Raw genomic sequence first — 24791 nt, forward strand, 5'->3', positions numbered from 1 at the left:
GAAAAGGTAGAAAGTTATCAGAAGAGTAATGAAAAAGAAATAGATGAAACAAGACTTAACTAGAAAGGAAACCCACTGTTAGGAGTCAAGGAAAAGGGGTGGATACGATAGTGGAATAACCTGTCGTTCCTTAATACTAAGTAACTCAGGGACAGAGTCAACCGATAAAGAGCTCATGGACAGAGTCAACCAGCAGATAAAACTAAGACAAAATTTACCACGAGGCTCTTTCAGGACAGCAGCAGCCACTACGCAAATATTTGAAGGGGGGGGGGGGAATCAACCAGTAAATGAATTTGGGAAATGTCAAGCAGGAGAATATTTCAAGACAAATTAAGAAAGTATGTGAGTCACGAATAAAGTCCGTCAGTACACTCATCATGAACCCTGGAGGGTGCTCGATAGCCTCACATACTTGCCAATACCGGAGTTGCTTAACAAAAGGATGAAAACAAATCCTTATAGAACAGACAAAAGTCCGGTTTAAACTGGTTTTCCTGTAACCTCAAGTACCGCTCCACAGGCATGCGAACATATGGTTCACCTTGAACGGAGTCACCTGTAGGCCTATGTCACCGCCAGGGTGGTAAAATTGTAGCGAACCCTGATTTTCTCTTTGTACAAATCGTACCGTAACATACCTAAAACCGGCGTCTGCTTTAATCCAAGATGAAAGCTTGAAGCCTCTTTAGAAAACTGGATTTTATCTGATTTTCTTTAAGAGGTACGCTTTTATACCCAGTAGCACATAAAGCATTATAAGTTCAATGGAAATCGATCACCCATTTTGCTAATTTGTTAAACTGTTACATGATTTGAACTTATTGCAAGAGGTAAACCATTTTCGTCTGAAAGTTAGACCATACAACTGCATTTGAGTAATTCTGGACAAATGACGGCTGAATAATTTGCAATTAGCATCAGCGCATTTTTTTTAACCTAATTCGGCTTAAACCATGGTGCTGTGAGGCGGACTACTGCTTATGCCATGGTGCAAGGGGGGGGGGGGGGGGGGTGTTATTTGCTACTGCTTAAGCCATGGTGAGAGGGGTGTGCTATTTGCTACTGCTTAAGCCATGGTGCTAGGGAGCGAGTAATTGGCTACTGCTTAAGCATGGTGCTAAGGGCGAGTTATTTGCTACTAGTCATAGTATTTTTAATAGAAATAAGCGGTAGCCAATTACTCGCCCCCTAGCAACATGGCTTAAGCAGTTGCCAATTACTCGCCCCTAGCAACATGGCTTATGCAGTAGCCAATTACTTGTTCCCTAGCACCATGGCTTAAGCAGTAGCCAATTACTTGTTCCCTAGCACGGTAGCTTAAACAGAAGTCAATAACTCGTACCCTCCCCCCCCCCCCCAGCACCATGGCTTAAGCAGTAGTCAATTAAGGCTTAAGACGAATTAGGTAAAACAAATGCGCTGATGCTAATTGCAAATTATTCAGATGTCATTTGTCTAGAGCTACTCAAAATGCAGTTGTGTGGTCTAACTTTCAGACAAAAATGGTTTACCTCTTGCAATAAGTTCAAATCATGTAACATGGTTTACCTCTTGCAATGAGTTCAAATCATGTAACAGTTTAACAAATTAGCAAAATGGGTGATCGATTTCCATTGAACTTATAATGCTTAATATGTTACTGCTTATAAAAGCGTACCTCTTAAAGAAAATCAGATATAATCCAGTTTTCTACATTGCTGCTCAGTGTTCATTTAATTTTGCTCTAAGTTCTAAAATTGTAATGGTTTACAACGGCGGCCAGCATTATGGTGCGAGGAAACCGGGTAGAGCCCGGAGGAAACCCACGGCCATCCGTAGGTTGCTGGAAGACCTTCCCACTTACAGCTGGAGAGGAAACCAGCATGAGCTGGACTTAAACTCACAGCCACCGCATTGGTGAGGGTCATTACGCTGCGCTAGCGTGCTGACCAACTGAACCACCGAGGCCCCGTTATATATCAACATGTGCAGGGCAGAGCATTGTGTTTGCGTCGTACGTGTCAAAGCTTGCGTCGTACGTGCCATTTGCTTGTGTCGTACGTGCCAAAGCTTGTGTCGTACGTGCCAAAGGTCGGTGGTTTACTCATGGCACTCGGTTATCCTCAACCCATAAACCTGACCACCATAATATCATATAAAGAGTATAAATTATGGCCGCATCAGGCGTAAGATAGGTTTATCGTTGCCTGGCCATCTGGGGCATTTGCCTCACGCGATGATTGTAATAACAACCAGAACCAGAAGTCCTGTCAGAACTAAATAAGACAATGGTACATTTAAAGCACCAATAATGAAGATTAAATATATATTTCGGCAATGATATTCAGAATTAATCTCTTAAATTTAAATATGATCTGCCAAGGAAAATTGCTGATTAGGCAAATTATTCAAGTGTCGGAGAAAATATCCTTTCTATTTTCAGAAGAACGATTTTTTTTGCTTGCTTTGCTCATAACATAACATAACATATGGATGAAAACTAGTTCTTGTTTCTTGACGAACATAACTTTTTGTCATTTGTGATATTTAACCGCGTGAATGTTGCAACCTTAAATGAAAAAAACGGTCATAAATGATACACCACAAGTTAGAAATAGACCTTTAAATAGTAGTTGTACATGTGAATGCCTACCTTATAGAAACTATATACGGGACAATTTTCGTATATTTTCGATCTATGGAATTCAAACTCTTTTTCAGATGGTTCTTACTTTTGTCATCTAATAGCCGACTTAGGCCCCCTATGCACTTTTGGAAAATACCGCATTCGGTTCATTGCGTTTTTTCCCCAATATAAAATATTTTGCATTGAAGATGTTTGCAAACCTGCCTGAAATGAAGAAATGTACAGTAACACTTTGAGTCTTTTAAAGGTAATAGTAAATCATTTTCCTCATATAAGTGAAATATTCTTGAGTACGGCGTAAAACACCAATCAAATAAATAAATAAATCAAATCTGTGAGACGTACGCTAATACAGTAGCCTCCCTTTGGCCAGACTCTTCTCATAAAAGAGGCGTGTTACTGCTCCCGGGAAGATGGCGGGTGTGACAGCGTGCAGAACTTTTCTGAGCCGCAATGTTTACGGTAAGCATAACTCTGACACGGTTACTGGTGAAACGGTTGAACTGCACACGTCTGTCGTCCAGTGGTCTTTATTTACAGTTATGTGTTGCACCTGTTATCATCGTATTTTATTTTCCGGATGCATATCCATTCAGACTTGCTTGCTAGGCTTCAATATGCTGTTCTTGTAGTAAGGCGCTTTTCTTGTTACGTAACACATAAAGTAATCAGTTCAATTTCATCGGGTGTGGTTGAGTCAGGAAAACTTCTCTTATCTGTTCAGCTCTTTGATTATGCCTACAATTTTAGTGGCACCATTTCAAAACAAAATAATCAAATTTTATATTTCCGTTTTGTAAGCTTGCAATTTTATGTTATTTTGTTTCTAGTTCAAGATTGCTTTGGTGTTAGCTTAGTTCAATTAAAATAAACGTTGAGATCAATTTTCAGCAATTTCTAATTTTTACCTGCCTCAATGTTTAATCTTTGAATTAAAAAAACGAGTATATCCATTCTGTAGGGCACTTTGCGGAATGAAGTTGGCCGTTAAATCCACCCCAAAACGGCGGCACTCGTGGACTGAAAAGAGATGGGTCTTTTCAACCACTGCTGCAAGTGTAAATCCATTCCATAGTTGAAATGTTGTTGAAATCCACAGAAATATTTCCATCTCGCTCGTCAGAATAACTTTGTGCATTTATGGCGAGTCAGGTGTACCAAAATCTCAGACCTGCGCAGCAAAATATGCACAAGTCAACCTAACAACGTTAGCTATCATTTGGTCAGTCATCATCGATGTAAAATAGAAAGAACAGTTTGCTGAGTCAATCGAACGAGAAAAAGACATTCTAAAGGCTAGCGGCTATCGTGTTCGCATCAGCTTCTTTATCCGTGTTTTCTGCCTGTGACCTCGGACACAATGCCGATTTTTGATGCACCCGATGCGTTACGCATGCAAACTGCGATTTTGAAGAGAGAAAAGTAATTTTATCAGGATTTCTGCATATAGCTAGTCTTAAATTTATTGAAACTTGCAGGAGTGATGGAAACGACCCATCTCTTCTATTAAAAAGTAAAGAACTGCCAGATGAAAACTGCCAAGGGAGATGAATAGGTTGTTTGCTTTCCAAAGTTCATTGTGTTGAGGATTGAACTCTAATTATAAGGTACTATTTGACAAGGTACTGTTTGACATGAAATTTTGTCCATTATTAAATTTTTCATTTTCCACAATTCTGAGACTTCTGTCGAGCTTATAGCAGGCCTTCAGTTTTGTATTGTAGGAGTTGTTTGATTATCACTCTCCTTTGCAGAAGACTAGTGATTTGTGTGATTTGTACACCTGCATGTAAATTCATTCTCCCCTGACTCTTAGTTGTGACAGGTGTGCTCTGGGATACAATATGAGATATTGTATTCCAGGTGTGTGATATTAGAACACCTAGAGTTCTGCACAAGGAATGTGGAGGTGTGTTAGTTTGATAACGCCTCAAATTCACAGACTTAAGAAGTTGTTTTGAGTGGGAAGGTCTGCCAGCAACCTGAGGATGGTTGTGGGTTTCCTCTGGAACCTGCATGCTTTCCTCCCATCATAATGCTGGCTGCTGTCGTATAAGTGAAATATTCTTGGGTACGGTATAAAACACCAATAAAAGTAAATAAATAAATGAAAAGGTGTCTTGATTATATGTGTTTTTCTTACCCCTAGCAATGAATGGTTTGATTATTACCGGATTAAATTTTCATTCATTTTCATTCAAGTTCGTTTTCTAACATGTGCAATGCAATGCAGTTGTGTTGCCTGTGGTGAGATGAAACGAGTTTACATGTAGCACTCCTCTATACCACAGGGCATAAGGGACTAAATTGTTTTCACTTCATTTACCTCTAACCCACAAATTCTGCTGAATTTTCAAGGTCGCAACTTGACTGATCCTGTATAAAATGTATACATTGAGCAGACCATGCATTTTGTGAATAACACTATACCCTAATTCCTCAACCTTTTCGCATATTAAAGAGTAACTTTCAGTGCAGTTTATTCACATTTTTAATTTGACTTTGGAGGCAAACCTTCATTGGTTGTATTGGCCAGTTTCAGGGATTCACGAAAAGTATAATTTTATCAGTCAGCACAGAATAATGCCTTCAGAATATGCTTGAATACACACCTTGTGAAAGCGCTAAAAGGTTGAAGAGTAAGAGGAACACTAGTCATTGCACGGGTTTTCCTGTCACACTAGGCTGACTACATTAATGCTTCGGAATCTGGGTTCGTTGGAGCATGAAGCTAACAAAAGGCAGACCTTTGTAAAAAGCTTCCATCTTCCCTGTCCTCCCAGGCAAGGTCATGTCACAAGTCCTTAATAACATGTATACCCTAATTCTTCTAATTTTTAGGACAAATATTAGCAGTGCTGAAAGCAAAGAATTACATTTTTCTCCCAGTTTTTTTTTTTTGGAAAAGTAAAGCTGTGAATATGTTGCTCATTACATGGACTAACCATGAAAAAAAAAAAAAAACAACAAAATATTCCTGCTGCATTTACCTGTATTTTGGCTAAAAGGAGCAGATGAAGGTGTCCCAAAAATTAGGCTAATTACGGTAGCAGTGTATATTGAGCTGACTACCAGTAGAAAAGGTATTAACACGCAAACTTCAAGTATAGCACTGTCTAGCTGCAAGGCTGGTAAAACACATGGATACCCATAGTACAATGTACAGAATGCATTTCTAACCCATGTGTGTCTGTGCGTACCATGTTTCACCTAACATACCTGAAGTTCAGCAGTTTTCACTAGGCACATTTTCCTTGATTCTGATTGATACATTCACCTTGTAAGGCCACTTAAACAGTTTTCTGCGAAGTTTAATTTCTTTTTAGAAAAATTTATTCCACATCATGCTGACTTCCTCTCCAGTCATACGTGGGAATGTCTGCCAGCAACCTGCAGATACTTGTGGGTCCCACTATATTGCAGGTTGCCGTCGTATACGTGAAATATTCTTGAGTAACTAAGTAAATATTGAAAAAACTTAAATGTTAGCATCAAAAATGTAATTTTAAGGCCCTCTCCAGCCTTACAAGAGAAGGTCTGTCAGCAACCTACAGATGGTCCTGCGTTTCCAACCGACTCTCCCTGGTTTCCTCCCACCAGAATGTTGTCCAGATGCTGTTGTATAAGTGAAATATTCTTAACTACAGTGTAAAACACCAATCAAATAAATAAATAAATAAATTTAAGACCATTATATGCTTCTCAGAGTGCATGTTTACCAAGCAAACTTCAGATGGGATGCAGTACTCAATGTAGCTTAAGGGTACAACACCAGAGATTGTGGTCAAAAACATTTATCAGTGCAAATCCAGAAAAGTTTTTGCTAATATTTTAGAATAGCCCAAAATAAGTACCTTTCACAAAGTATCAGCCTCGTCTTTGCAAGTGTTACTGTTGAAATTTGGTAATAAAGTTCAGAAAATGTATTCAGTGGGTAGCGTTATAACATTTTCAAACTTTAGAATTATAAGACTATAAATAGTACAGGTACAAATCTGATATTTACTGAAAGGCGGTAATCTGAGCTGTTCACTGTGTATTCATATGTACATGCACACAGTCTGTATTTATATGTACATGCACACAGTCTGTATTTATATGTACATGCACACAGTGTGTATTCATATGTATGTGCACACAGTGTGTATTCATATGTACACTGTATTCATATGTACATGCACACAGTGTGTATTCATATGTACATGCACACAGTGTGTATTCATATATACATGCACACTGTGTATTTATATGTACATGCACACAGTATGTATACATAAATACATGCACACTGTATTTATATGTACATGCACACAGTGTGTATTCATGTGTACATGTACATGCACACAGTGTGTATTCAGATGTACATGCACACTGTATTTATATGTATGTGCACACTGTGTATTTACATGTACATGCACACAGTGTGTATTCAGATGTCATGCACACTGTGTATTTATATGTACATGCACACAGCGTGTATTCATATGTACATGCACACTGTGTATTTATATGTACATGCACACATTGTGTAATTATATGTACATGTATATGCACACAGTGTGTATTCAGATGTACATGCACACTGTATTTATATGTATGTGCACACTGTGTATTTACATGTACATGCACACAGTGTGTATTCAGATGTCATGCACACTGTGTATTTATATGTACATGCACACAGTGTGTATTCATATGTACATGCACACTGTGTATTTATATGTACATGCACACATTGTGTAATTATATGTACATGTACATGCACACATTGTGTATTTATATGTACATGTATGTGCGCACAGTCTGTAATTATATGTACATGTACACAGTGTGCTTGTCACTGTGTATTGCACTTGTTTAGGAGATATATGTCTGTTGTGCAAGTGATGGGCATTTTTGATTGGCAGGACAGATGTTAATGAAGATACACATGTAAGTTTGTATACATGTGTATAATAGCAGAGTTTATGTTAATTGCTTGCCAGACAGATACTAATTAACATGTATAACTGTGTTATTGCACATGCATAGCGATTGGGATGTCATAAAACAACATATTTCTTTGTGACGGGGTGTGTAATAACAAAAATGATATCTAACCCTAAGCCAGTGAGATATCACTTTTATCATTGAAGGAAATCCTGACATTTCTCCTTAATATAAATAATAATTTGCTTTTCAGCACTGCCAGTAACTGTCCTAAAAAGTTTGGTGTTCAATGCGTATAGTGTCACACCTCACCTCACATTTTGTTAAAAGTTTTTTTGTAAAAAAGGGAGTGGAAGTGATGGGGGCATGTTAATGAGACAACTTTAGCTGAAGTCATGAGAATATGAACCCTACAGAAAACCCTAGGAACAAAAAGTTGACACTTCAATTTGACAATGTTTTAGTGGGAACCCAGGCTAGTTTATAAATAGACTTACCTATTTGAAAACAGAATCATTCTACAATGTGTTATTTGACCGACACAATCCCCCGGGCTTTCGTTGTCCCAGCCATCCAGCTTAGTGTTCAGCCCTAGCCTTTCCATATACTGTATGTAAATGAGGTCTTAGTGTAGCTGCGACAATTTTACAAATTTACATATATGCATGAAGCTTCATAAATGTATTCAGTGTATGTGATAGATGGGGATACTATGACCAGGTGACCTGTTTGTTATGTTTTCCATGCATAAATCATTGTAATTGAACTATGTGAATGTATCTATTTTATTTATTTATTTATTTGTTTAATTGGTGTTTTACGGCGTACTTAAGAGTATTTCACGTGTATGCCAGCGGCCAGCATTAGGGTGGGAGGAAACCGGGCAGAGCCGAGGGGAAACCCACTGTGCATGTTTTATGTCATTGATAAAATTGCAATGGCCTACATACAGGTCTAATTAATGTTATCCTCAAATCAGTATTTTAATCCTAAAAGGATGGGTGGGGGTCAGGGGTCAGGGGTCAGGGGGTGGTTACCAGAATCATCCTGTCTGTCTGTAGATACAGTTTTGTCCCTGCATCTCCCCCAGACTTGGACTGCGTTGGTTTTGATGAAATTGACCCTACATCTTGCCTGTTGTCATGACCATCTCATCTTGTACACGTTAATGACAATTGAGTAATTATTATTATTTTCATAATTACCTCCATTTAAGACTTTGTTTAATGGTGCTTTTCCATAATTCAGATTTTGTCCATGCAACTTACTGTCTTAATTTGAGTAAATATGTAAATAAATGTGAATAAACTTATCCAGGATCATGAAACTGTCTTACATATACATCAGACTTATCCTTCAAATTTAAGACACTGTGACTTTCCTGGGGACATTTTAATTTTAAACCAGACCAGTTTAAATTTTTTCAATCTCGTTCAGGAATTACCCCAACATCGTGATCCTGGAGCTTGGAAATTTGTCTAGGAGGAGTCCGTTCATTTTAGTCTTCAAAATCCTAGGAATTATGTTTTGCAAACTGGACCTAAAGTCGTGCTTTACTGGTCACATTTGTTGATGATACAGAGAAGTTCCTTAGCCTTAGGCCAATGAGGTGGAAGACTTGAATCCAGCTTTTTGTATTGTCAGAAAGATTGTGACCTACCTGATGAGGTCATTTCGTCAAAGGTGACCAGGCAGGTGTGGTTGCAAAACCTTGCTCCCACCAGCTTCCATGCTTCTTTACCTCCTGTATAATATGATGACTCTCATCTTCCCAGAATTCTGTCCTCAGTGGTATTAAAAGATTCAACAGCAAATAATTTATCCATTATAAGTATTTCCAAAGAGGGATGAAAACACACCATAACGGCCCCAGACCTCTGATAACTGTATATTGTAACCTGGAATTCTTCAGGAGGCCATCGTGTTAAGCACCATTGTACTCCACTCGCTCACAACATTGCTAAAAGGCCAAACAGGGTTTGGGTGGCAGAAACAGCTGATATGGTGGAATTATTGACTTTCTTTACACTAGCAGGCTGCAGACAGTTGTCTACTGCTATCCCCGTAGGAGGTTGCAGACAGTTGTCCACTGCCATCCCTGTAGCAGCCTGGAGACAGTTGTCTACTGCTGTCCCCGTGGCAGGCTGCAGACAGTTGTCTACTGCCATCCCCGTAGTAGGCTGCAGACAGTTGACAACTGCCGTTCCCGTAGCAGGCTGCAGACAGTTGTCTACTGCCGCTCCCATAGCAGCCTGCAGACAGCTGTGCCCGTAGCAGGCTGCAGACAGTTGTCTACTGCCGTTCCCATAGCAGCCTGCAGACAGCTGTCCCCGTAGCAGGCTGCAGACAGTTGTCTACTGCTGTTCCCATAGCAGCCTGCCGACAGCTGTCCCCGTAGCAGGCTGCAGACAGCTGTCTACTGCCGTCCCCATGGTAGGCTGCAGACAGCTGTCTACTGCCGTTCCCGTGGCAGGCTGCAGACAGCTGTCTAATGCCGTCCCCGTGGCAGGCTACAGACTGCTGTCTACTGCTGTCCCTGTAGCGGCCTACTTTGAATATTCTTACAATTCAAATCAATAGAAATTGTGACATAACTGCTTTACATTCAGCCACCTACTTTTGAACTCTGACCCCCTTCTCCAGTTCTAAATGAAAACCCTGAACTGTGATGTCTCTTCTATGCAACAGTTTTTAAACTTCTTGAGGAATAATTTATCAATGCCAGTATAGTGTTGTCTTTTGTTTTCATGTGTGCTTGTGCCAGTGAACAGACAACTTACACATGTTAGTGTGCTGTGAATTCAAACCAATCATATAGAAAGTTTTAAGTAAGCTGACCTTTGCCTGTTTACAGGATTGTTGTGTCAGGCTCATACTGTGTCAGAAGGGAGGTCACTCTTACAGAAACGATGTATCCCGGCGATGGCAGCGGGCGTCTGGCATCGGAACAGCTCAACATCATCAGGGTAAGGCCTACGCAAAGAGAGGAACCTCCTAATGATTAGAGTGTCTGCCTTAAAGTTAGTACATTATAGATCTGGCATCAAACCTCGGCGGTGTCGCTTGGCCCTCTGCACTGAGAGATCAGAGCAAGGAAACAGGACTGGTTGGCCCGCTGTCAGTATAATGTGACGGGATGGGGTGTCATGTTTTATTAGGTTAAAAGCCTGCAGTGGACATGTGTGCATGGGCCTTAATTATGTTGGTTGACATTAAATTGGTTCGACATCTGATTTAACACTATATTTTTTGTTTTTCCTGTGAAAAATGTTATGGCCATCACAGTATGGTCTGTAGAGAAGGTACTGCAAAGTGAATGACCTAGAATTTCCTGGAATTTTTCACCAGCTGTATGTACAGAAGGGTGATCAGTTGGGGAATTGTTCTGCTGTGTATTAGGTGCTGCCTGTAGTGTGCTGTGTATAAGGTGCTGCCAGTAATGTGCTGTGTATAAAGTGCTGCCTGTAGTGTGCTGTGTATAAGGTGTTGTCTGTAATGTGCTGTGTATAAGGTGCTGCCAGTAATGTGCTGAGTATAAGGTGCTTTCTAATGTGCTTTGTGAAAGGTCCTGTCTGTAATGTGCTGTGTATAAGGTGCTGTCTGTAATGTGCTGTGTATAAAAGGCTGCCTGTAATGTGCTGTTTATCAGGTGCTGCCAGTAATGTGCTGTGTATAAGGTGCTTTCTAATGTGCTTTGTGAAAGATCCTGTCTGTAATGTGCTGTGTATAAGGTGCTGTCTGTAATGTGCTGTGTATGAAAGACTGCCTGTAATGTGCTGTTTATCAAGTGCTGCCAGTAATGTGCTGTGTATAAGGTGCTTTCTAATGTGCTTTGTGAAAGGTCCTGTCTGTAATGTGCTGTGTATAAGGTGCTGTCTCTAATGGGCTGTGTATAAAAGGCTGCCTGTGGTGTGCTGTGTATTAAGGTGCTGCCAGTAATGTGCTGTGTATAAGGTGCTTTCTAATGTGCTTTGTGAAAGGTCCTGTCTGTAATGTGCTGTGTATAAGGTGCTGTCTGTAATGTGCTGTGTATAAAAGGCTGCCTGTGGTGTGCTGTGTATTAAGGTGCTGCCTGTAGTGTCCTATGTACAAGGTACTGTCTCTAATATGCTGTATACATTTAAGGTGCTGTGTATACTTTGAGTAGGAAGCCAAAGACGGGGATCATGATGCTGAACCTGGGCGGCCCAGAAACTATAGAGGAGGTTCATGACTTCTTGCTGAGACTCTTCATGGACCGGGACCTCATACAGCTGCCTGTACAGAGGTATGGCACCTCCCTTAACACACCGGGGACCTGTGGGAGGTCAAAGCTGTGTTAACACCATTAGTGTTCGTTTGATACAAAATGTGACACACTACCAAAGAAAAAGCAAAGTGTCTAAAAAAAAAAACAACACTTGGCAAGAGAATTTTTGACAAGAGCTTTCACAGATTTTTTCAGCTGGCCATATATTTCTGCATAATTTATGATAATTGCTTTCTCTCTTAATACTTGGTTCTTGTTTATTTTTCTACGTATCCTGGCACAAACGACTGTTTGCTTTTGAGATGATGAAAGCTATTTTTAGAAGACTTCATGTATATATCCTTATGGCTTTTTATTGTCTGTCTTCAGCAAGCTGGCCCCCTTGATTGCTAAAAGGAGAACCCCAAGCATCCAGAACCAGTACCGCAAGATCGGCGGAGGGTCCCCCATCAAAAAATGGACAGAACTTCAAGGTCAAGGAATGGTAGAAATCCTGGATAAAATCAGTCCTGCCACAGGTGAGTGACCAAAGTGATTGTGAGGTGTTTTCATGGTTGATGAATTGAGGACTCAGTTGACAGAAGCTAGATTCCTGCTGCAACTGGTGGGGTCCCCCTGATCAAAGAGTTTAGAAGTCTGAATGCAGTTTTCATTGGTTAAGGATTGGGGCAGAGCTGATTACTTTCTGGCTAACCCTATCAAAGATCGCTACAGGGGATTAATACCGTTTGTCACTTACATAATCAGCATACAGGCACATTGTTGGGACAGGTGGTCATGTTGTTTTCTGAATGGTGTCTTTGTGGAGTTTCATGTCGCCAGTCTTTTACATGTACCTGTGTACTTTTACATCTTTTGGTTGATGATCAGTGTCCATCTGAAGAATATTTCACGTATACTGCGTGAAGGCAACATTGTTTTTACAGCTGTACAAAAACTATATGTATAATGACAATAGGGCTTTACAGCTTAGACATAGTTGTGAGGCCTTTGAACTATGAACCCTCAAATCGCATACATTGAATCTCTGTTGCTTCGTACACGAACGGTCATTTTCAAGCCTTTTCTGTGCCTTGTTTCAGCGCCACACAAGTATTACATCGGATTCCGTTATGCTGATCCACTGACTGAGGACATGATTGAGCAGATGGAGAGGTAAGGGCTTAGCCAATCAGCTCCATCCAAGCTACTGTCTCCCTCCCATGTTAAGCTCAGCAGAGTGAGAGAGGCCAAGTATAGGTCAGGTCAGTGTCTGTATACCAGGACCTGGTGTTTTGGGGAAAGAGGTCATTTTGGACACTCTGTCGTAGTGATGAAGCTGATTTTGGACTCTTGTTTTTTTTTGTCCATAAGTCTGATTTGGACACCCTGTTTTGTTGATACAGCTTGAACACAAGCTTTTTGTTTGGTTGCTGATTAAAATCTTTTGGGTACCATGTTATTTGATGGCCTCTGTGGCTCAGTTGGTTGGCGTGCTAGCGCAGCGTAATGACCCAGGAGCCTGTCACCAATGCGGTTGCTGTGAGCTCATGCTGGCTTCCTCTCTGGCCTGAAGTGGGAAGGTCTGCCAGCAACCTGTGGATGGTTGTGGGTAGAGCCTGGTTTTCTGCCACCATAATGCTGTCCGCCGTCGTATAAGTGAAATATTCTTGAGTACAGCGTAAAACACCAATCAAATAAATATTAAATGGTCAAGAGTGTTGGAACCCCATGCCTTTACCCTGACTTACTCTACTATCAATACTCTCCGGCCGTACGTGGGAAGGTCTGCCAGGAACCTGCGGATGGTCATGGGTTTCCCCAGGGCTCTGCCCGGTTTTCTCCCACCATAATGCTGGCTGCCCTCATATAACTGAAATATTCTTGAGTATGGCGTAAAACACCAATCAAATAAATAAATAAATAAATAGATCCACTATCAATAGGTCATGTGATCCCAAAGACTTCAAAGTTAGTACTTTTTTTGCTGCCTGGCTTGGTGCTCAGCACTGAGAGGTTAAAGCAAGGAAACAGGACTGGTTGGCCAGATGGCAGTGTAATGTGACTGGGTGGAGTGTCATGTCTGGTGTCTTCTTCGTGATACTTCGGTGGCGGCAGCACTTTGGCTGCATGGACACGCCCTGTCAGAAGAAGGCACACACCTATTGAATCTTCCTCTTATGTATTTGTACTTTGTTACACCAATTAGATGAACGAGACAATGTATTAATTTGTTGTAGTGATGGGATTGAAAGGGGGGTAGCATTCACGCAGTACCCACAATACAGCTGTTCAACAACTGGCAGTAGCCTGAATGCCATCTATCATCACTACAGCAAGCGAGGCGTGCCCAGTAACATGATCTGGAGTGTGATTGACAGGTGGCCTACCCACCCAGGCTTAGTACAGGTAGGCTGTGTGCCTGTCAAGGTCATCAAAGATCCAGGACCTCCTGTGAATATTCAGTTAGTTTGTTTCTCTGTGAAAAGTATTTTATATCAGAAATCAAGCAGGTGGCCCACCCAGGCTTTAATGTGTAAGTTCAGGGTTTTCAAAATATGCAAAGAGCATAATAAATGAGTCTCCAAAAAAAAAAGGAGGAAGACTCATCACCGACACAGATTTGGTGCAGTTTTACTCTCTCATCAGAGCTCAAAACGTTGTGACTCTCCTGTTAAAGCTAGGGAACTAGCTGGGCAGTTTTTGTCCATCTACCACACTTTCTCGAGTGAAATATTCTAAAGCTCAGTACAACTCCTCCACTCATATACTGTAGAATTGTAGAATCAATCTCCACATATTCTCCGTGGCTCAGTTGGTTAGCACGCTAGCGCAGCGTAATGACACAGGAGTCTCTCACCAATGTGGTCGCTGTGAGTTCAAGTCCAGCTCATGCTGGCTTCCTCTCCGGCTGTAAGTGGGAAGGTCTGCCATCAACCTGCGGATGGTCGTGGGTTTCCCCCGGGCTTTGCCTGGTTTCCACCCACCATAATGCTGGCCGCCATCGTATGAGTGAAATATTCTTGAGTACGGCGTAAAACACCAATCAAATAAATAAATAAATAAATCTCCACATAGTTTTGAAAGGCCTGTCATGGAGAGAGCAAGTGTCATACTCCTCACAGTGCATCTGCCCCTCTTTTTCTTTTATTTTACCTCACTAACGCAAATAGTATATTTTGTACAGAAAAGTTGAACAAGACCAAGGTCACTGGGGTCACAGTGATGAGGACAAGTTATAAGGCTAGACCTAAACAAGCTCGTGTGTGTCACTCAGGCTCCAAAGATCAAGCTAGTCTATTGGTGGCTGTGATGTAAAGTGAAAGGTGGAGAGCAAAGCATGCGCTGTAAGGAGTATGAGTAAGTGTGTGTACATTACCCATTCTTTCCTCAGGCATTTGCAGAAAACATCCAGGCTGAGTTAGAGAAGTTCCCAGAAGAGGACCGTGATGATGTTGTCATTCTCTTCTCAGCCCATTCCCTGCCTTTACAGGTGAGTAGTCCCCCTGAGAAGATCTGGTATGGATAAAAGCTGCTTTATAAAGTTGGGTATGCACGAAAGCTGAAGCTGTGACTCAGCTTACAACAAATGGTTGTAACACACTTGGTCCCAGGTTCTCTTGGGCATAGGAATGAACTGGTGCACACGTAACAACTGGAATACACCAGTTGAGCAACATGTTTGTTTGACAACGTTGAATTTGGGCTCATGTTAAGCTGTGCACTATAGTTTACGTACTTCTGCTGGGTTACTGTACAACATTCTCAGTGCACTGTACAATATACATACTTCTGCTGGGTTACTGTACAACATTCTCAGTGCACTGTACAATGTATGTACTTCTGTTGGGTTGCTGTACAACATTCTCAGTGCACTGTACAATGTATGTACTTCTGTTGGGTTGCTGTACAACATTCTCAGTGCACTGTACAATGTATGTACTTCTGCTGGGTTGCTGTACAACATTCTCAGTGCAATGTACAATGTACATACTTCTGCTGGGTTTCTGTACAACGTTCTCAGTGCACTGTACAATGTACATACTTCTGCTGGGTTACTGTACAACATTCTCAGTGCAATGTACAATGTATGTACTTCTGCTGGGTTACTGTACAACATTTTCTGTGCACTGTACAATGTACGTACTTCTGCTGGGTTGCTGTACAACATTCTCAGTGCACTGTACAATGTACGTACTTCTGCTGGGTTACTGTACAACATTCTCAGTGCACTGTACAATGTACGTACTTCGGCCGGGTTGCTGTACAACATTCTCAGTGCACTGTACAGTGTACGTACTTCTGCTGGGTTGCTGTACAACATTCTCAGTGTACTGTACAATGTACATACTTCTGCTGGGTTACTGTACAACATTTTCTGTGCACTGTACAATGTACGTACTTCTGCTGGGTTGCTGTACAACATTCTCAGTGCACTGTACAATGTACGTACTTCTGCTGGGTTGCTGTACAACATTCTCAGTGCACTGTACAATGTACGTACTTCTGCTGGGTTGCTGTACAACATTCTCAGTGCACTGTACAGTGTACGTACTTCTGCTGGGTTGCTGTACAACATTCTCATTGCAATGTACAATGTACGTACTTCTGCTGGGTTGCTGTACAACATTCTCAGTGCACTGTACAATGTATGTACTTCTGCTGGGTTGCTGTACCACATTTTCTGTGCACGGTACAATGTATGTACTTCTGCTGGGTTGCTGTACAACATTCTCAGTGTACTGTACAATGTACGTACTTCGGCTGGGTTGCTGTACAACATTCTCAGTGCACTGTACAATGTACGTACTTCTGCTGGGTTACTGTACAACATTTTCAGTGCACTGTACAATGTACATATTTCTACTGGGTTACTGTACAACATTTTCAGTGCTCTGTACAATGTATGTACTTCTGCTGGGTTGCTGTACAACATTCTCAGTGCACTGTACAATGTACGTACTTCTGCTGGGTTGCTGTACAACATTCTCAGTGTACTGTACAATGTACGCACTTCTGCAGGGTTACTGTACAACATTCTCAGTGCACTGTACAATGTGTGCACTTCTGCTGGGTTACTGTACAACATTCTCTGTGCACTGTACAATGTATGTACTTCTGCTGGGTTGCTGTACCACATTTTCTGTGCACGGTACAATGTATGTACTTCTGCTGGGTTGCTGTACAACATTCTCAGTGTACTGTACAATGTACGTACTTCGGCTGGGTTGCTGTACAACATTCTCAGTGCACTGTACAATGTACGTACTTCTGCTGGGTTACTGTACAACATTTTCAGTGCACTGTACAATGTACGTATTTCTACTGGGTTACTGTACAACATTTTCAGTGCTCTGTACAATGTATGTACTTCTGCTGGGTTGCTGTACAACATTCTCAGTGCACTGTACAATGTACGTACTTCTGCTGGGTTGCTGTACAACATTCTCAGTGTACTGTACAATGTACGCACTTCTGCAGGGTTACTGTACAACATTCTCAGTGCTCTGTACAATGTGTGCACTTCTGCTGGGTTACTGTACAACATTCTCTGTGCACTGTACAATGTACGTACTTCTGCTGGGTTGCTGTACAACATTCTCAGTGTACTGTACAATGTACATACTTCTGCTGGGTTACTGTACTACATTCTCATTGCAATGTACAATGTATGTACTTCTGCTGGGTTGCTGTACAACATTTTCTGTGCACTGTACCATGTACGTACTTCTACTGGGTTGTTGTACAACATTCTCAGTGCACTGTACAATGTATGTACTTCTGCTGGGTTACTGTACAACATTCTCAGTGTACTGTACAATGTATGTACTTCTGCTGGGTTGCTGTACAACATTCTCAGTGCACTGTACAATGTACGCACTTCTGCAGGGTTACTGTACAACATTCTCATTGCAATGTACAATGTATGTACTTCTGCTGGGTTGCTGTACAACATTTTCTGTGCACTGTACCATGTACGTACTTCAGCTGGGTTATTGTACAACATTCTCAGTGTACTGTACAATGTACGTACTTCTGCTGGGTTGCTGTACAACATTCTCAGTGCACTGTACAATGTACGTACTTCTGCTGGGTTGCTGTACAACATTTTCTGTGCACTGTACCATGTACGTACTTCTACTGGGTTGTTGTACAACATTCTCAGTGTACTGTACAATGTATGTACTTCTGCAGGGTTACTGTACAACATTCTCAGTGTACTGTACAATGTACGTACTTCTGCTGGGTTGCTGTACAACATTCTCAGTGCACTGTACAATGTATGTACTTCAGCTGGGATGGTATTGGCTGATGGGCTACTGCAGACACGGGTGGTTTTCTGCCTGGTGCAGTGATATGCTGTCATATTTGTTTTCTCAGAAATACATGGGTTTTAATGTCATTATCACGTGCCAGTATCTTTATATGTTAAAATGTTGTATACACCTGTAAAATAGTTGTGCATGTACTTAAGTGTCAGTGTTAAAGTGTTCACTTCAATATCTGCAGATAAACCAGGTAGATGAAAGTTTCAAAATTGCTGACCAGCCCCAGTGGCTCAGTTGGTAGAGCGCCCACTTTGGTGGCATTAGATCTAGTTTCAATCATACGGCACGTCACACTTAAGACCTTAAAAGAGGAAGCTGTAATTTCCTTATTAAACATAAGTGCTGGTTGACCCGTATCAGCGGTTTTAATACTTGCCTTTGGTAAGCCGTCTGAGTGAAGCAGCACTAGAAAAAAAGAACGATGGAAATCGGTCCTGCAACAAGGAGGCATATAACATGCACTCTAACGACACCTCAGCGTCACATGACTGAAAAATTGTTAAGTTTGACGTTGAACCCCAAGCACTCTCTCACTTAAAATGGCTAAAAGCAATTACTCGAAAAATGATGTTATACATGTACAATATGGGTTCTTTTTAGCTATTAGTATAGATAGCATGATGTAATATTGTTACATAAACATATAATGTGTTCAGCAGCTTTACATCAACATGTAATAATGTGTTCCAGCGGCTTTACATGAACATGTAATAACCTGTTCCAGCGGCTTTACATGAACATGTAATGACGTGTTCCAGCGGCTTTACATGAACATGCAATAACCTGTTCCAGCGGCTTTACATGAACATGTAATGACATGTTCCAGCGGCTTTACATGAACATGCAATAACCTGTTCCAGCGGCTTTACATGAACATGTAATGACGTGCTCCAGCGGCTTTACATGAACATGTAATGACGTGCTCCAGCAGCTTTACATGAACATGTAATGACATGTACCAGCAGCTGTACATGAACATGTTATAACCTGTTCCAGTGGCTTTACATGAACATGTAATGACTTGTTCCAGCAGCTTTACATGAACATGTAATGACGTGTTCCAGTGGCTTTACATGAACATGTAATGACGTGTTACAGTGGTTTTACATAAACATGTAATAACGTGTTCCAGCCGCTTTACATGAACATGTAATGACGTGTTACAGTGGTTTTAAATGAACATGTAATGATGTGTTCCAGCGGCTTTACATGAACATGTAATGACATGTTCCAGCAGCTTTACATGAACATGTAATGACGTGCTCCAGCGGCTTTACATGAACATGTTATAACGTGTTACAGTGGCTTTACATGAACATGTAATAATCTGTTCCAGCAGCTTTACTTGAACATGTAATGATGTGTTTCAACAGCTTTGCACGAACATGTTATAACCTGTTCCAGTGGCTTTACATGAACATGTAATGACGTGTTCCAGCAGCTTTACATGAACATGTAATGACGTGTTCCAGCGGCTTTACATGAACATGTAATGACCTGTTACAGTGGTTTTATATGAACATGTAATAACGTGTTCCAGCGGCTTTACATGAACATGTACTGACGTGTTACAGTGGTTTTACATGAACATGTAATAACCTGTTCCAGCGGCTTTACATGAACATGTAATGATGTTTTCCATCGGCTTTACGTGAACATGTAATGACATGCTCCAGCACCTTTACATGAACATGTAATTATGTGCTCCAGCAGCTTTACATCAACATGTAATGACGTGTTCCAGCACCTTTATATGAACATGTTATAACGTGTGACAGTGGCTTTACATGAACATGTAATAACCTGTTCCAGTGGCTTTACATGAACATGTAATAACGTGTTCCAGCGGCTTTACATGAACATGTAATAACGTGTTCTAGCAGCTTTACATGAACATGTAATAACCTGTTCCAGTGGCTTTACATGAACATGTAATAACCTGTTCCAGTGGCTTTACATGAACATGTAATAACCTGTTCCAGTGGCTTTACATAAACATGTAATAACGTGTTCCAGCCGCTTTACATGAACATTGAATATGTAATGACATGTTCCAGCATCTTTACATGAACTTGTAATGACGTGTTCCAGCGGCTTCACATCAACATGTAATAACCTGTTCCAGTGGCTTTACATGAACACATGTAATGACGTGTTCCAGCGGCTTTACATCAACATGTAATGCCATGTTCCAGCGGCTTTAAATGAACATGTAATGACATGTTCCAGCGCCTTTACATGAACATGTAATGATGTGTTTCAACAGCTTTACATGAACATGTAATGACGTGTTCCAGCGGCTTTACATCAAAATGTAATGACGTGTTCCAGCAGCTTTACATGAACATGTAATAACCTGTTCCAGCGGCTTTACATGAACATGTAATGGCATGTTCCAGCGGCTTTTTATGAACATGCAATAACCTGTTCCAGCGGATTTAGATGAACATGTAATGACATGTTCCAGCGGCTTTACATGAACATGCAATAACCTGTTCCAACGGCTTTACATGAACATGTAATGACGTGCTCCAGCGGCTTTACATGAACATGTAATGACGTGTTCCAGCAGCTTTACATGAACATGTAATAATGTGTTTCAGTGACTTTACTTGAACATGTAATAACCTGTTCCAGTGCCTTTACATGAGCATGTAATGACATGTTCCATCGGCTTTACATGAACACGTAATGACATGTTCCAGCAGCTTTACATGAACATGTATAGACGTGTTCCAGCAGCATTACATGAACATGTACAGACGTGTTCCAGCAGCTATCTGGACATGTAAACATGTAATAGCAGTTTTTTATATTTGCATTATTCTTGTTTTTTAACCATTGACTTATTCCTTAATTTCTCAAACTTTTCACATACATGTATGAAGGAATAACTGTCAGTGTAATTTATGTATGTGTTAAATTTTGGTTTGAAGACAAATCTACATTGGTTGGATTGGCCAATTTCAGGGCTTCACAAACAGTATAATTTTATCAGTCTTCAGAGAATAAAGCAATCAGAATTTGCTTGAATACATGCGAAACATCACACAAACATGCGAAAAGTGTAAAGAATCACAGTAATGATCATTAATATCAAATGGCGTACAAGTAATTAATAAACAGCCGTGTGATTAGAACTCTCTTTGTTTAGATATTATGCTCTGTCTCCAGGTTGTAAATCGGGGTGACCCGTACCCTTATGAAGTGGGAGCCACGGTCAACAGGGTAATGGAAAAGCTGGGACACAGCCACCCCTATCGACTTGTCTGGCAGTCTAAGGTAGGTTGAGGAATGGGACAACGGGACTTGGCGGCAGTTTACCTGATTAGTGATTACTTCGGTATTGAACTCCAGGTGGTTACCTTGATGCCTGTTGTCAGGGGGTAATTCTGTTTTCTGGGCTCAGTTGGTGAGCGCGCTAGTGCAGCATAATGAACTCACTAATGCAGTCGCTCATGCTGGCGTCTTCTCTGGTCGTATGTGGGAAGGTCCCCCAACAACATAATTCTGGACGCCGTGTTGATTCATTCATTGGTTTCCTCCTAACATAATACTGACTGTTATGTTGATTACAGTCATTGGTTTGCTTCTGTCTCTGTCTGGTTTCCTCCCAACATAATACTGGCCGTCATGTTGATTACAATCATGGGTTTCCTTCTGTCTCTGTCTGGTTTCCTCCCAACATAATACTGGCCGTCGTGTTGATTACACTCATGGGTTTCCTTCTGTCTCTGTCTGGTTTCCTCCCAACATAATGCTGGCCGTCGTGTTGATTACAATCATGGGTTTCCTTCTGTCTCTGTTTGGTTTCCTCCCGTCTCTGTTTGGTTTCCTCCCAACATAATACTGGCCGTCGTGTTGATTACAGTCATGGGTTTCCTTCTGTCTCTGTCTGGTTTCCTCCCGACATAATGCTGGCCGTCGTGTTGATTACAATCATGGGTTTCCTTCTGGCTCTGTTTGGTTTCCTCCCAACATAATGCTGGCCGTCGTGTTGATTAGTCATGGGTTTTCTTCTGTCTGTCTAGTTTCCTCCCAACATAATGCTGGCCGTCGTGTTGATTACAATCATGGGTTTCCTTCTGGCTCTGTTTGGTTTCCTCCCAACATAATGCTGGCCGTCGTGTTGATTAGTCATGGGTTTTCTTCTGTCTGTCTAGTTTCCTCCCAACATAATGCTGGCCGTCGTAAATAAAGTGAAATATTCTTGAGTACGGCATAAAACACCAATCAAATAAGGAGATAAAACAAATTAATTTTAGCTCCATGGGGGGACATTAGTGTTGATGTTATAACCTACATGTAAACCCATCAATGAGTCTCACGTGCTTGGAAGATCAATCTTGTCTAGCTGTGGTGGTGATGTTAACAACGGAGATTGTTCTTTACCCATATTAGCCAGTCTGGCTCATGAGGATATGCTAGTCGATTCATGAGAATGACAAGGGGTGTTGCTGGGTGACATTGTTGATGCTCTGGTTTCCTCCACCTGTGAACCTGAACAGGATCCTACATCAATGAATGATTTATGTATTTATTTGATTGGTGTTTTAAGCAGCACTGAAGAATATTTTATTTATATGACACCAGCCAGTACTTTGGTGCAATGCTGGCGTGTTGATTACATTTATGTGAACAGGTGTACATGTAGATTTGTTTTGACCTTGTCTTAGGTTGGCCCGTTGCCATGGCTGAGTCCCCACACAGACGAAGCGATCAAAGGTCTGGCGACACGAGGAAAGAAAAACCTGCTCCTAGTGCCAATTGCCTTCACCAGCGACCATATCGAGACACTGTTTGAGCTGGACTTGGAGTATGCGCAGAATCTGGGCGCAGAGGTAAGCGGCGCTGTGCACTTTCGAAATAACTGAAAAGTTGACTTCAGATTTGTTGTTCCTACATACATGTATGTACACATGTATGTTTTTGTTTGTCAGTCACTTTCATTTACTTGATAAATGTTCAACGCCCCACTCAAGCATTTATTCATTTGTAGAATCTGGAGTGTCTGGTATATTAAATGGGGAGACCTGTTGTTACTAATTATTTTGGGGGTCTCCATGGCTTAGATAGTTAGCGCGCTAGCGCGTCGTAATGACCCAGCGGCCTCTCACCAATGCGGTCGCTGTGAGTTCAAGTCCAGCTCATGCTAGCTTCCTCTCCGGCCGAACGTGGGAAGGTCCGACAGCAATCTGCGGATTGTCATGGGTTTCCCCCGGGCTCTGCCCGGTTTCCTCCCACCACAATGCTGGTTGCCATTGTATAAGTGAAATATTCTTGAATACGGCGTAAAACACAAGTCAAATAAATAAGTACATACTGATTATTTTGTTTCGGAATGGTGAATGGTCAATGCTGTTGTAGAATTGAACGCAAAGTGTTGAATGGTCTGTTGTAGAAAGCGAATGCCTGCACTGCACAGCCATGGGTAGTATAAAACCAAAGTTAACTATTACTGTTACTTGTATATGTATGCTGGCTATATTAAGATAGATTATCTGAATCCCAGGTGTATGTGATTCAGCCCGAGTGTTATTGTTGTTGTCGGCTCTACAGATATCATAAATATTAAAGTAATACTTAGATTGTTATTAACATAGGTTCACAGAGTCGGTCAACATTTCTGACTTTTATTTTTTTTAGGTTGGAGTGAAGAACATAAGAAGAGCAGCATCACTGAATGGAAGTCAAACTTTCATTAAGGTAATTAATTAACTAATTAATTAAGGTGAGAACACATACAGGTGCATGCACTTTGATAGTGAAACAGATCTTCCACCCAGCAGGCTTTTTAAATGGTGCACACTTTGATTTTGGTTTGGGGCCACCCTTGGCCGAGCCAAACTTTGCCAGACCTATAAACATCAGGGCAATCTCAGACTCGATGTACCTGGGTGACCGGGCAGGTGAAGATCTGTGGATCTCATTTGAGAATGTTACTCATTATCAGTTTAATATTCCACGCATGAAACTCATTTCTGTCACATTTGTGAAACAGTGTTGAGTACAGGGTGTGCAATGGCAAACAATCAGCCTTATTGTAACCCTTAAGAAATAAGGAGAGGCATTGTGAGAGGGGGATGAAATGCTGTCTGTATCGATGGCAGTGTCCAGTTTGTGGCCAATCATAGGGTTGCAGAGGTCTCCCAGAGCACACAGATAGCCAATCATTGGTAGCGATTTTCAGATCAAAACCAAGGTAGTATATTTACCACATTGTTCAACATTCCCTCGGCCATTCACAGGGTTGCAGTTGTCACCGTAGGACATGCATTGCCAAATGCAGTTTGGGAGTTACATATCAAAGACTTCTAAATTTGTGCTCAAATTTCTCAACTGTGTCTTTTACCACCACAATGATTTATAACTCCATACAAAGTGGCTGCTCTGCAATCCCTGTGCATATGATAAACATAGTTATGACAGTATAATAATTTTGGCTCTTCTTGTTGATTTACTGTCAGATCTTAGCGCTAACTTGTTAGAGAATGATACCTGCGTATGACCGTGTCAATCATTCTACTTTATTTTGCTTACACTTGTGACATCTGTGAATGCCTTGTTACACTTGTGACATCTGTGAATGCCTTGTTACACTTGTGACATCTCTGAATGCCTTGTTGCACTTGTGACATCTCTGAATGCCTTGTTACTTGTGACATCTCTGGTTGCC

General features: G+C 41.2%; 1 protein-coding gene across 1 annotated transcript in view; it reads left to right on the forward strand.

The window, feature by feature from the left end:
- Window positions 1–3047: 3047 nt before the first annotated feature.
- Window positions 3048–24791, forward strand: part of LOC135462762 (ferrochelatase, mitochondrial-like) — a 28355-nt gene continuing 6611 nt past the window's right edge. Inside the window, exons 1-10 of the mRNA XM_064740007.1 lie at window positions 3048–3091; window positions 10413–10524; window positions 11706–11825; window positions 12177–12325; window positions 12890–12962; window positions 14027–14195; window positions 15181–15279; window positions 21290–21397; window positions 22792–22956; window positions 23762–23821. Of these exons, the coding sequence (XP_064596077.1) occupies window positions 10481–10524; window positions 11706–11825; window positions 12177–12325; window positions 12890–12962; window positions 14027–14195; window positions 15181–15279; window positions 21290–21397; window positions 22792–22956; window positions 23762–23821 (987 nt within the window). The 5' untranslated portion in view covers window positions 3048–3091; window positions 10413–10480. The remainder of the gene's footprint in view (window positions 3092–10412; window positions 10525–11705; window positions 11826–12176; window positions 12326–12889; window positions 12963–14026; window positions 14196–15180; window positions 15280–21289; window positions 21398–22791; window positions 22957–23761; window positions 23822–24791) is intronic.

This window comes from Liolophura sinensis, chromosome 2 (assembly GCF_032854445.1).
Source record: "Liolophura sinensis isolate JHLJ2023 chromosome 2, CUHK_Ljap_v2, whole genome shotgun sequence".
NCBI classification, from domain to species: Eukaryota; Metazoa; Mollusca; class Polyplacophora; order Chitonida; family Chitonidae; genus Liolophura; species Liolophura sinensis.